Raw genomic sequence first — 14,118 nt, forward strand, 5'->3', positions numbered from 1 at the left:
TCAAGATTACTTGTGTTTACGCTTTCGAAATCATCATCATCATCATCATCATCATCGCCGCTCGCGAGTGATTCGGAACTTGTACGTTGTACGGTTCGCGTCGCCGCGGACGGTGTAGAGGTTATCAGTGCAGGTACATTTAGTGGAGCAACTTTCGATCGTTTCGATTTAAGAAAATTAAGCGGCGTCGATCCGAAGCGATTCGACCAGGAGCTATCTCGTCTCCTCTTTCTCGACATCGCATCCTCCTCTTCGCGCTGTTGATCGGGTAACGTTTCCATCCCCGCGTCAGCGACGCTTTCAGGCTCCTCCTTCACCGCGATCGAGTTGTCGACGATCTTTTGCAGCGGTCCGATGAGGGGCTTAAAGTGCGTGTCCAACTCAATGTCCTTCTCGATCTTACCGGTCTTCAAAGCGCGAAGTTTCTTGCGAATCGAATCACTCGTTTTCGCAATCTCTTTCACGATCTTCTCGCGTTCGCGAATATTCTCGCTCCCGTTGATCGCGGCCATCGCGGGGAAAACAAAGCAGAGTGTCGATGTCTCTATAACGCTAACGTTTCACCTCCGACGAGGTATCGGCAACGACTGATCGCTTTTGTGGTATCGCGAACACGTTAAATCCTTTTCTGTATCGGCCGTTCAAAAGCGCGCTGTCCTTGTCTATCACTACGAATCCGTACTTTTGTTGCCAACAATCGTGGCACAACGAGCAAAATTCGTCGTATGGCATGTCGGTATTTACGTGATCGTTGTACACGTGTTTCAAATTGGTACCATCCTGTTTGAACAGGATCAGCAGGTTCGCGTTGTCGCGTATCAGATGTTTAGGTATTCTCGCGTACGTCTGACAGAGATAGAAGGAGTCAACGCTCGAGTGCCTCCCCATTGAGAAATACTCTCTCACCGCGTCTTGCTTATCGCACGCCACGTCATCAAAGACGAAGATCGAGTTTGGACGCGCGTCGCTCGGTGGAATGACGTCACTGTTATTGGAGAAGGTGTAGTATCCGATTTCGTCGATCGATGTCAATAAATTCTCCAGATATCGGTATTTCGGTTGTCGCAGCAATTTCGAGTACACGTACACATTCTCGAAACGTACACCGTGCGGACTTTCCAGTAAACTTATCAGAACGTTGGTTTTACCGCAATTCGAGGGACCGCAAATGATCGCGCGTATAGTAGTCGGCAGCATCGTACCGTGTCTGCGCCTCTCCGCGTTGCCCTCCATCGGCCGTGATCTGTCGTCGCAATTCGTCACGCGAATCGCCAACGGTTGTCGCACGAATCTCATTTCTTTTTTCTCTTAGCATTGCCGACTGAATCGAACTTTCGTTCGAACGTCAATTTATAGGTGCGCGGCACCGCGAATCGCTCAGTCGCAAAGATGTTCGTCCTGCTGTCGAGACCTTCGGACATTCGCGATTTTAGCGCCGAACAGCTGCAATTCGTGCCGAAAGCCGTTTTGTTGCAAATGTGCGGTGATCACGTCCACTACGTGTGGGACAAGCTTCCGGAGCATATAAAGACGGATTTGGAGGTTCAGACCTATCGTCGCTGTGACACACATTACAATCAACCGTGGCAGCGAACGCACATCGACGGTCCCGCCCCGTTGATTAAGAATTGCGGCGAATGTCAACGAAAATAAAAACAGGTAGAGGCCTGTTTAATCGCGCGATAGGTGCACTTCCGATCGAATTGCAAATTCCCGGCTATCAGTTTTGCGTTCCGGGTACTCGTCTACAAAAACGATTGGCTAGAGGTGATCCGGGTGTAAATCCATTGGACGCGGCGTGTCGCGAGCACGACATAGCCTATTCGCGTAGCAAAGAGCTCACCGAGAGACACGCGGCGGACAAGATACTCGCCGACAGAGCGCTAGAACGCGTCATCGCGAGAGATTCGGCTCTCGGAGAGAGGGCAGCCGCTACAGCCGTCTGGGCGGCCATGAAGGCTAAGACGAAGCTCGGAATGGGTTTGAAAACACGGAAAACACGAACGAGGAAAAGGTCGACGAAGAAACGGATACTTCCGACAGCGAAACGAAGTGGCGTATTGCCGATTCTACCGTTGTTGGGAGTTCTCGGTTCTCTGGCCGGCGGAGCGGCCGGAATTACAACGGCGGTGAACGCTAGCAAAGCCGCGCGGCGTCAGCTGGAAGAGACGCAACGTCACAATCGCGCCATGGAAGGTCGCGGACTTTATCTCGCTCCGTACAAATATGGACAAGGATTGTATCTCGGCCCGCACAAACGCGGGCGAAAAGTAGCGTTGGAGATTAGAAAGAAAAAAAACGTCAAAAAGACGTTAAATATGCCCGCGGGTATTACGACTAACGTACAATTGAGTCGATTGGCAAAGCGAATGCGCGTACCATTCTTCAGAGGTGTTTTCATGCGTGATTCGTTACCGACCGTCGATGGCGTACGTCGAAACGAGAGCGGTATCATGAATTTGGACGATGCAGCGGGCCCCGGCACCCATTGGGTAGCGTACGCCAAGAGGGGAGATCGAGTCGTATATTTCGACAGTTTCGGCAATATTCGACCACCGAAAGAACTGGTGCGATATTTCGGACCGAGTGTGACGAAGATCGAGTACAATCACACGTCTTATCAGCGATACGATCAGAGCATCTGTGGACAATTGTGCTTGCAATTTCTCCGGACGATCGTCGATCGTCCGGCGCTGACTTAAAACCTGACGACGCACCGTGTGGAGACTCAGTGTTCGTCGAACAGCTCCCGTCGACATGTCTATAACGTTCACGCTGACCGGGAAAAGCAGCATCCTCGCGGAGCACTATTTTCCCGCCGTGGATCTGAGCGACGGTGACTACGAGCTCGGTCTAACGTGTTTTGAGGCTTATCACACGATTTCGAACGTGAATTCTTTGAATAATAAATTTTATTTCGACGAGGATGACACGGAAATTACGATTCCCGAGGGATCGTACGAGATACGGGCCATACACGAGTTTTTGAAACGTGAAATTTCACGGAAACGTCCGCGACGCGTGGTTTGTTCCAACGACGACGATCATACGTCGGTCGCGAATATCGCGCGAGAGGAGACCGTTCGCGCGAACGGCTACGAAGACGAGGCCGCGGAATACCCGATAGTGCTCCGCGCAAATTACAATACGATGAAGAGCAAGATCAAGTGCGCTTTCAGAGTGAACTTTAACAAACCGAACAACGTCGGATCGCTGCTGGGATTCTCGTCGACGCGTGTATTGCAGCCGGGACATTGGTACGAATCGGACGCACCGATTAATATTATCAACGTAAACATTATCCGCGTGGAGTGTAACGTGACCGCGGGTGCGTACAGCAACGGCAAACGCGTTCATACGATACACGAGTTTTCACCGAGCGTACCACCGGGATATAAGATATCGGAAACCCCGGCGCAGATCATTTACCTGCCGATCATCGCGCGGAGCGTTACTGATCTAACGATACGCGTCGCTGATCAAGACGGACGATTGCTCGATTTTCGCGGAGAAGAGATCACCGTCAGATTGCACGTACGACGGCGAGAGCGATAACGCGGCAGCCGTGTGCGTGAGCGTGAGTGTACGCGCAACATATGAGATGCTAGTGTTGAACGACTCGGAGCACGCGACAGATAACAACAGTAATATCTTTACGGCTGCGCCGATCGACGATATCGTCAAGTCGACATTCGGCGGCGTTAAACAAGAGACGAGAAAGAAGCTCAACGCGTTGAACGTTTACAATCTCTGGGATTCGCGGTGCGAAACATCTGAACGATGACTGAAATTCTCAACATCGGCGGCGAGCCGGTCTTCGACGATCGCATCGCCAAGATCGAGACTCACACGTACAACCCGTACGCCAACACAACGTTCGAGTATAGCGACGAGATACGAATACCCATACAACAGCAGGATCTGTATACGTTGCCGTGCGAAAGTTTTCTCTACGTCGAAGGAACATTGACGGTGACCAGAGTAGCCGACCAAGTCGATAATGTGGTACTGGGGACTAATTGCGTCGCGTTCATGTTCGATGAGATTCGATACGAGCTCGACGGCGTGGAGATTGATCGCTGCAGAAACGTAGGAATAACCAGCACGCTCAAGAACTACGTTACGGTATCATCCGACAGAAGCGTAATCCTGAGAAACGCTGGCTGGGAGCCACAGAATAACCCGAACGGATATTTCAATTTCTGCGTACCGCTCAACACGTTACTGGGATTTTGCGAGGATTACAAACGCGTGGTGATCAATGCTCGTCACGAATTGATCTTGATACGATCGCACAACAACAACAATTCCCTGGTGGGAAGTCTCGCGTTGGAGCCCACCATCAAAATACTCAAGATACAATGGCGAATGCCTCACGTGGTATTGAAGGAGATCAACAAGCTGTCGATGCTGCGCGCCTTGGAAAACGGACGATATCTAAGTATGGGTTTCCGTTCGTGGGATCTGTACGAGTATCCCCTGTTGCAGAACACGACCAAGCACTCGTGGATTATTAAGACCGCGACTCAGCTCGAAAAACCGCGATACGTCGTCTTCGCTCTGCAGACGGGTCGGAAGAACGTCATGTCCGCCGACACAAGCCGATTCGACGACTGCAACTTGACCAACGTAAAACTCTACCTAAACTCGGAAGTTTATCTGTACGACGACTTGAATTTGGACTTTGATAAACACAGATGGGCGATTTTGTACGATATGTACGCGCGTTTCTGCAAAGGCTACTACGGATACAAATATCTCGAGCCGAGTCTCACCGTTTCGACTTTTCTACGTAACGGCCCGTTTGTGATCATCGATTGCTCTCGCCAAAACGAATCCGACAAAAACGCCACCGAGGATGTCAGATTAGAATTCGATTGCATGGAGAACGTACCGCCGAATACCTCCGCGTACTGTCTCATCATACACGACCGCGTGATTGAGTACAACCCGTTGACGAACGTGGTGCGCAAAATAGTCTGAGTTTTCGCGGCAACGTCGACGTGAATATCTACTCTCTCTCTCTTTCCATCACTCTCCGATACAATTATTTAGAGGGGGGCAAGGGAGGGAGGGGGAAGTATAAATCAGAGTGTCGCGTCATTCCTCTCGATTGACGCATCGACGAGAGGGAGGTAAAGAAATCTCGTCATGTCCGTACCAACGTTCGTGGACCTGCAAGGATTCCTCGTCGGGATGAAATTTGTCGTGAAGGAGGTGGCGGTGCTGAGAAAAGGCTGCGTTCTGACGCATCACATTTTTGAGTACCCCATGCCGTGGAATCTCCTCACAAAATCCGACAAATCGTGCGCTACCTGGTTGATTGCGAATCACCATGGATTACGATGGGAAGACGGAAACGTGCCGTACAGCACGGTGAAACGCCTGATTACCACGGCTGTGCTTGGTGTAGAAGAAGAAAACGATGACGAAGAAGACGACGACGACGACGATGACGAGATGCCGACTCTCGTGTACGTCAAGGGATGTCAAAACGAGAATGGCTGGTGGATCTGCTGGAGAATTATGCGAGAAAAAAAAACCTAATCGTCGAGACTCTGGATGCGCATTACGAAGATATCGAATCTTTGAATAAACTAGATGACGCCAATACTATGCGATGCGGAAAACATGTCAAGAATTGCGCGTTACAAAATGTAATAAAACTATTTAACTGGTGGTCGCGCGCGACGCCAACGTCCCATTTCCAATGAAATACATCGTTAACGATGATCGCCAGAAAAATAAATTATATATATCTTTTTATAATGTTTTATTTCTTACTCCCCCTCCCCTCCCCCATCATCACCGTTCGAGTAGAAAAAATTTGTTTACGACGAACATGTTCCGACAGGTTCGACGTGTTATCGAGTCGATCATCGTCCCGATGCGCGATGCCGTCATTTCTTCCTTTGTTTTTTACGTACTGCGTAGATAGATTGTTTAGTCTACGCGATAACCACCCCCCCCCCTTTTCCTGGAAAAAATTTGTTTACGGAACATGTCCCGACAGGTTCGATTATAAACATTAATTCCCCCTCCCCCTTTCCCCCACCACATCATTACTTTGGAATGTCGGTGTTGCCGCGTATACTCGATTAATTTTACACGATCAGTCTTGTCGCGATCGCTTGTACTGACGGTCAACTTCTCAGAGCCTAGAGAGCGAAAATGTTCTCCTTTGAAGGATGCAGCAGCAGCAGCAGCAACAGCAACAACGGTGCAAAACGCGCGAATGCCGTGAATTATTACGTGCCGATTCACGACGTTGAAACTCAAACGTATGAGGCCAGATGTAATAGGTAAGTTTCTTTTAAGAAAAAAATAGAGCCTCTCCCAGTTTTTATATCTTTACAAATTGTATTACTTACGAAAATAAACTAATTTCATTTCTTTTATACAGCATTTCGCGGGAACGTCGCGCGGTACGCATACTCGGCAGACGATACGCGCTGACAGCTACGGGATGTAAATTCCTCGAAATTGGTATCAACGTGGGCCCACCGAGCTACGTGGAGATCGCAGTTGGAGATCATCGAGGAAAGGAACTGCTGTTGTCTCTCGAAACGTGGAAGGCACTCTACGAGCAACGGCGAAACATTCAGAATTTCTTTCGCAACGACTACAAAGATGTCCATAGTTTTATAAATGTTGGACCGCTAACGGTGAGAGTTTGTACGTCGGTTAATAACGTCAAACTCATACGTCTTGAATCTGCAAACGTACGCTTGATGATGACCGAATCGACGTTGCGTCGTATGTTCGATCTCGATCGGTGCATCGAGGCGAGATTCGATCGTTTGGTCAGAATACTTGCGACGGTCGATGCAAAGTTTGCGCAGTTCTCCGATATCGCGTCCACCGTGACGGATCCCAAGGAAGCGTCGAATGTAATATACGCTAGCGATGCGTTCAATACGAATCAGCTCATCGATTGTGAGCTCGCAGCTTTAGTTTTTTAGTACGTAAGATATATCATGTAAAAGAAGAGTTAAATAAACAGGCTTTTTTTACACCTAAATGAATGATGTAATTTCTTTGCATGTATGTCCATCCCTACCTTAATTTTTATCATCGCTTTGATGCGGTCGATCATCGTCGATCCGTCATTTCTTCCTTTGTCTCGCGTACTGCGTCATAAAAAAATAACGCGAAATTGTTTAGTCTACGCGATAACACCCCCTTTTCCCATAAAAATGTTGTTTACGACGAACATGTTCCGACAGGTTCGACGCGTTATCGAGTCGATCATCGTCCCGATGACGTCATTTTTTCCTTTGTCTTTTACGTACTGCGTAGATAGATTGTTTTTTAAGTATAAATCATACTATAATTTCTTCGCGCGCATTTATATTCGAGTCGTATATGCGACGTCGGCCGGAGCATCGGCGCCTCGCTTCTATATTATGATATGCGATACTTGTTTGTAAATTCAAGCAGCCGAAATTCTAGCGGACGTCGTCGCTCGCCTTTGTAGCGCGAGACTTCGCTGGAAGCGACTATCAGTTTTATATACCGCCATTATATTTTTCTCTGGCGACTTCTCCGTTCTACAACCGTCTGAAGCGTCATTGAATTCAGTCTCGTCGTGGCCGTACGTGAGCGTGCAACGTGTTTCGTTTATATACATTTTTTATAATTATATTAAGTATTTGTTTGTTTGTTTGTTTGTTTGTGTGTGTGATGCCTCCTCTAGAAATTGTGCGAGGCCGTGTAAAAGTGAGTGATTATAACGAATTAAACGACTCTGACAGTGATCAGGATCAGGGTGAGTGGCTCGCTGCTCCGCCTGCTCCCGAACCCCCGCGTCAGCCACTCGCCATAGGACGCGGGCGGGCGCTGCTGAACCCTATCCGACCACTTGGTATCGGACGCGGGCGGGTGCAAGTTTACGTGGATCACCGCGCGGCCCTCGGACGCGGGCGGGCACAGTTTTACGCCGCGGCCCTCGCGCAGGGTCGCGCGTATGTTCCAACGGAGGAGGACAATAGATTAGCGGACGAACTTTTGTTCGACGTGGATCGAGTCCTGCATATCGCGGGTCCTCCTCCTCCTCCTCCCGCTAACCGCCGCCCTGGTGCCCAGAATCCGCTGGAGGATTTACTGGCTATGTTGCGACAAATAGAGGGTCACGGCCATGGGACCCCTCCTCGCCAAAATTAAAAGGTAAGATCGCTAACGCGACCGTCACGCAGACCCTACGCGAACCCGCGGCGCGACGCCGACCTCCCCTCGCGGACCCGCGTCGCGACGCGGACCCCCCCGCGCGGACCCGCGGCGCGACGCGGACCCCCCGCGCGGACCCGCGGCGCGACGCGGCGCGGCGCGACGCCGACCCCCCCGCGCGGACCCGCGGCGCGGCGCGGCGCAAACCCGCGGCGCGGCGCGAACCCGCGGCGCGGCGCGGACACCCCCCCCGCGCGGCGCGGCGCGGACCACCCGCGCGGACCCGCGGCGCGACCGCGAACTCGAACGCGAACGCGGGTGAGTCATCCCGGTGAGTCATCCCCCGGTGAGTCATCCCGGTGAGTCATCCCGGTGAGTCATCCCGGTGAGTCATCCCCCGGTGAGTCATCCCGGTGAGTCATCCCTGTGGTATACCAAGGTCACCCCCCCTCCCCCTCACCCCCTCGTAATCCGATACCCTTGTGTAACCCGATACCCCCCTCCCCCTCACCCCCTCGTAATCCGATACCCTTGTGTAACCCGATACCCCCCCCTCCCCCTCACCCCCCGCGAAATCCGATACCCCTCCGCCCCTCCTCCCCCTCACCACCGCGAAATCCGATACCCTTGTGTAACCCGATACCCCGCCAACTCCCCCTCCCCCTCACCCCCCCGCGTAACCCGATACCCCCCCCCCTCCCCTCACCCCCCCTCATTGCCCCCGGGGTGGAAGCGGCCTTCTATACCTACTTGTCTTGTTACATTTATTATAAATTGTCACGTAAGTTTCTGGAATTTCGCCATCTGCCGTAGTAGAAAAGACAGCTGCAACTTCATTTACCTTTTGAACATTATACCGACCACGATCAATGCCTCTTTTTGTTAAAAATCCTAATTGTAAATCAGGTATACTATTATTTTCAGTCGTTTGCACTTGAATTTCTTCGTGCATCATTCGATAAGATTTTGCAAAAATGTTATTCGTACGCATTACATTATCTATTGAACGTAAAATTTCTTCATCAAGATTCGAATTTCGATGTAATCGACACTCTGTCGCTTCATTATTATCCACGATAAAGAGTTGACCATAGCTTGGAGTTTCGTTAAGTGCGGGATATAACGCGGTATTGATTTGATAATAAATTTGTCCTTAAATTTTAAAACAATATGGTCCACGTCTTTGTGCGCTAAAGTCTGACAAATTTGCATTAAAAGATGCGAATGAAAAAATGTTATTATATCCACGAATACGATTATAAAAATGATTTGATTTTGGATGATTTCCAGTAAATAATTCATAAAGTTCATTCGGTGGTTGGGGTAAAGGATATAATTCAACAGATCCATGACTACAGCAATCGTTAAACGAATTACCTTTATTAGCTACTTTTTCAGAATTAAAATGTTTTGCACCGCAATGTTTACAACATAAATTCATTTCTCCTATGTAATGTTCTATAATATTTTTTAATTGATTAACGTGAGAAATATTAATGTCTATGTATTCTTTTTTTAAAGCTCGAGTTTTTTCATGCCATTTTACATTTCTATTTCTATCAATTACATTAGGAAGAATTGATTTTGATTTTACTGCTTTATCATCTGTTACAGTACTTTGTGATGGTACTTCATTTAAAATAATTAAATCGTCAAATCTGTTATCATGCAAATTTATCAATCTATTTGACGTGCTAGGTATGGAAGAAATAATATTGCCATTTAAAGTTTCCAAAGTTGAGTTATGAACGTTTTGAATTATTTCAATATCGTTGTTAACATTAACTAATTTTATACCATTATTTATTTCATTAACTTCATTACTATTTTTTATCATAGAAACATTTGATGTATCAAACGCTTGCGATGTAGTGGTAACTGTTTCAGTTGTTGGATGTACTACTTTCATAGATGAAATGGTTGAAGTATGATAATATACTACTATATTTTCCGAAAAGCTTGTAGAAGGTTGTGTTATATTTGAATAAATCTTATTAGTATTTGATAAAGATTGACAGTTTTTATTAGTCATCATTCGCTTCGCTTCTCGTCTTTCAGCCTGGATTTTGCTTTTCTTTCTCGTTTATTACGTTGAAATTCTTCTTCTTCTTCAACTGTTCGAACTACTTTTCTGCGAGGCATAGTTAATTATTATTTAAGTAATTTTAATTTAGTTATGTAAAAACAGTTTTAATATATTGTTAGTGGACCGCTCGACGTTTTCGCGTTGCGCGCCGTGGAGAGTACAAGAAAATAAGTACAAGAAATAACAGTCAGTCAACTTTATTAAAAGCGGGTTACACTGTATGCGCGTTTCTCTTTCGCACTCGCTATTTCGCACTCGCTCTTTTACTCCGTGTTCTCGACGTCGATCAATGTATCGCGTACGAGTTATGAAAGCTCACTGCCCGTCCCGGCCGGAGCAGGCAAGGGATCGCGACCGGAGCTTCGCGTTAGGCCGCGAGGAATTTGGTGACGCGAGATCCGCTGATTGGCTCCAAATCGACTAGCGCGCAGACTATTGGCCGAGGTACTTGCGATCACGCGATAGACACCTGCGAGCCGTTTGCTCGCAAAACACCCAAAAAAAAGGGGGGAAGCAAACGCTCGCGGTTTGGAGCCTTTCGAGCGTTCTCGAATAATGCTTGCTGTCTCGTCGAAATTCGAGAATATTCAGCTCGCATTTATTCAATTCTCAACAATATATTTAAATGTTCAAAAATAATTTTAATTTTGTTATAAAATTAATTTAATTTAGACTCAAAATTAATTTTTTAAGTGTAAATATCAATTTCAATTTAGCCTTCTAATATTTTCTGTATGAATATAGAATAAATTATAATAATTTTCTTAAAATTATATATTAATATATTTTTATTTTAGTTTCACATTAATTTAAAAAATTGAAAGTAATTTTAATTTAATAATTCAAATAAAAATCAATTTTAATCAAATAAATAAAATTAAAACAAATTTAAATACAAGTCAAAACCAACTTCAATCCAATAATTCCAATAAAATTAAATTTGAATCCAACAATTTAAATTGAAGTAAATTTTAATCCAATAATCCAAGTTAGAGTCGATTTTAAATTAGTAATTCAAATTAAAGCTAATTTTAATCTAATAATTTAAATAAAAATCAATTTTAATCCATCAATTTAAATTTAGGTAGAAAAATTTTAATTTAACAGTTTAAATCAAAATCAATTTCAATCTAATAAATCCAAATCAAAGACAATTTTAATCAAATAATCCAAAACAAAGTCAATTTCAATCTAACAATTTAAATAAAATTCAATTTTAATTCAATAAGTTAAATAAAGTTAATTGTTATTGGATAGTCTAAATCAAAATCAATTTCAATTCAATAATTCAAGTCAAAATCAATTTAAATCTAATAAATTTAATTTAATTTTAATTAAACAATCCACGTCAAAACTAATTTCCATGCAATAATCTAAGTAAAAAAATCAATTTTTAACCTAATAATTTAAATGGAAGATAATTTTAATCCAATAATTTTAATTAAAGTAAATTTTAATCTAAATTAAGAACAATTTTAATTCGATAATCTAAGTTATGAAGTTAATTTTAATATAATTTAAATTTAAGCCAATTTTAATTTAACAATCTTAGTTAAAATCAATTTTACTTCAATTATTCAAGTCAATTTCAATCTAACAAATTAAAAACAATTTTAATTTAATAATTCAAGTCAAAGTCAATTTTAATTTTAATATAAAAATTTAAGTAAAACTCAATTTCTATCTAATAATTTAAATTTAAGTTAATTTCAATTCATCAACATAAATCAAAGTCAATTCAAAAATATTCCAAGTCAAAACCAATTTCAATTAAATGGTCCAAGTTAAAGCTAATTTTTTAATTAAAAAGTCCAAGTCAAAATCAATTTCTATCTAAGTTAAAATCAATTTTAATCCAAGTCAAAGTCAATTTTAATCCAAATCAAAGCCAATTTTAATTCAAGTCAAAGCCAATTTTAATCCAAGTCACAGCCAATTTCAATTCAAGTCAATGCCAATTTCAATCCAAATCAAAGCCAATTTTAATCCAAGTCAAAGCCAATTTCAATCCAAGTCAAAGCCAATTTCAATCCAAGTCAAAGCCAATTTCAATCCAAGTCAAAGCCAATTTCAATCCAAGTCAAAGCCAATTTCAATCCAAGTCAAAGCCAATTTCAATCCAAGTCAAAGCCAATTTCAATCCAAGTCAAAGCCAATTTCAATCCAAGTCAAAGCCAATTTCAATCCAAGTCAATGCCAATTTCAATCCAAGTCAAAGCCAATTTCAATTCAAGTCAAAGCTAATTTTAATCCAAGTCAAAACCAATTTCAATCCAAGTCAAAGCCAATTTCAATAAAAGTCTAAGTCAATTTCAATCCAAATCAAAGCTAATTTTAATTCAAATCAAAGCCAATTTTAATCCAAGTCAAAGCCAATTTTAAATCAAGTCAAAACCAATGTTATTTTTATTTTATTTTTATTTTTATTATACAAATTAAGGTAATACAATATATATAAATAATTTGAGAATATATCCCCCTTCAAATTGGGAGATATTTTTTAAGAGGAGAACAGTTGCACCTTCACCAAAAATATCAGCGGATGGAACTGAAAAATAAAAAAAAGAACAAATATATTAACAAACTTTCTATAAAACAGACAAAACTTTCTATAAAATATATTGCATTTTTACTTTAACCCTTTTATTAAAAAGATAAAATTAAGATTATAAAAATCTGCGACTTATAAAGAGATATCACTATTAACTCTGTATCGATTTTAATCTCTTTTTGCTTCTTTATTGAAGAAGCTTTGTTTTCGTAAACCTCATATATGAACCTTTGATCACATATAAAGCTGAGTCTAATTAACCAATTCTTAAAGAATTATATATAAAATAAGGGTAGAAAAGACCGAAAAAAAAGTTTTTTTAGTTTTCGATGTCAATGTGTTCAGAATATTCTAAAACGTCAAAAAATAGCATTTTTTTATGTGTGATGTACGTGTATGTGTGTGTGTGTGTGTGTATGTGTGTGTGTGTGTGTGTGTGTGTGTGTGTGTGTGTGTGTGTGTGTGTAGATTTCCTTTAATCGTATATATTATAAAGCTGAGTTTAATTAATCAAATTTTAAAGAATTATATATGAAATAGGAGTAGAAAAAACTGAAAAATATAATAGAATTATAAATAGCTCGATATCTCAAAAGCGGAAATTAGAGCTACTACAGATATTTCCAAAAAAAAAATCAAAATATTATTTAAAAAATGAATCCCTTTACCGATTCTCGCTCAATTAAATACCAACTTTCCTTTAATGATAGGGGAGACCGGGGTAAACTCGACACAATTTTTTCAGAGGCAATTTTCAACAATTAATTAAAATTTTCATACAAATTCAATGGTACACATTTAAAGAGTGTTCCTTCAGGTACAAAATTGCTTAAAGAAGTTTTGCTGTATGTTGCTTAGTTTTGCTCCCAGGAAAGGAAAAGTGATACAAAGACAAATTTTTAAATTGAAAATTTTCGGGGCAAACACAACACTTTGACTGATCGACACAATTTGATCTGAAACTTATTTTTTTTGTCTGAAACTAAAAATATATTGTTTATCGTGTATTTGGAAAGTACAAAAATTCTGAATTAAGTAAAACAATTATTGGAAATAATGAAAACAAAATTTGTTGAACTTTCAATTATTTTCATCTAAACTCATGTTTAAAAAACTAATTTATGCAAGTAAATTCGCGATCGGACATGCACATACATTTATCATGAGTCATATAGCTGTATAACAAGTATCGTTTGTTATTAGGAGCTAATGAAATGGCGTGGTGTCGATTTTGCCTCGAACCTCATTTTTCACTTTTTTTTCACTACAAAAACATAAAAATTTTGAAAATATACAAAAACTATTATCGAATTCG

At 42.6% G+C, this 14,118-nt stretch overlaps 2 protein-coding genes across 2 annotated transcripts; both read left to right on the top strand.

Moving 5' to 3' along the window:
* Positions 1–3,780: 3,780 nt before the first annotated feature.
* Positions 3,781–4,983, top strand: LOC139777666 (uncharacterized). The gene is made up of 2 exons (XM_071715228.1): positions 3,781–3,881; positions 4,086–4,983. The coding sequence occupies exons 1-2, from the start codon at positions 3,781–3,783 to the stop codon at positions 4,981–4,983; spliced, it is 999 nt and encodes a 332-aa protein (XP_071571329.1).
* Positions 4,984–6,188: 1,205 nt separating this feature from the next.
* On the top strand, positions 6,189–7,021 carry LOC139777667 (uncharacterized). Its single transcript, XM_071715229.1, has 2 exons — positions 6,189–6,220; positions 6,317–7,021. Exons 1-2 carry the CDS (start codon positions 6,189–6,191, stop codon positions 6,960–6,962), a joined length of 678 nt encoding a protein of 225 aa, XP_071571330.1. The 3' UTR covers positions 6,963–7,021.
* The last annotated feature ends 7,097 nt before the right edge of the window (positions 7,022–14,118 follow it).

Source organism: Temnothorax nylanderi, unplaced genomic scaffold, assembly GCF_030848795.1.
Source record: "Temnothorax nylanderi isolate EJ_2023f unplaced genomic scaffold, tnyl_v1.0 TNYL_tig0157_pilon, whole genome shotgun sequence".
In the NCBI taxonomy this organism is placed as follows: domain Eukaryota; kingdom Metazoa; phylum Arthropoda; class Insecta; order Hymenoptera; family Formicidae; genus Temnothorax; species Temnothorax nylanderi.

Excerpts from the sequence above, each read along its gene's own strand:
- LOC139777666 (XM_071715228.1), top strand. The coding sequence starts at position 3,781 with ATGACTGAAATTCTCAACATCGGCGGCGAGCCGGTCTTCGACGATCGC. Across the intron at positions 3,882-4,085 it reads TACGCCAACACAACGTTCGA|AAACGTAGGAATAACCAGCA; the intron begins GTATAGCGACGA and ends TGATCGCTGCAG.
- LOC139777667 (XM_071715229.1), top strand. The coding sequence starts at position 6,189 with ATGCAGCAGCAGCAGCAGCAACAGCAACAACG. Across the intron at positions 6,221-6,316 it reads CAGCAGCAACAGCAACAACG|AGAAAAAAATAGAGCCTCTC; the intron begins GTGCAAAACGCG and ends AAGTTTCTTTTA.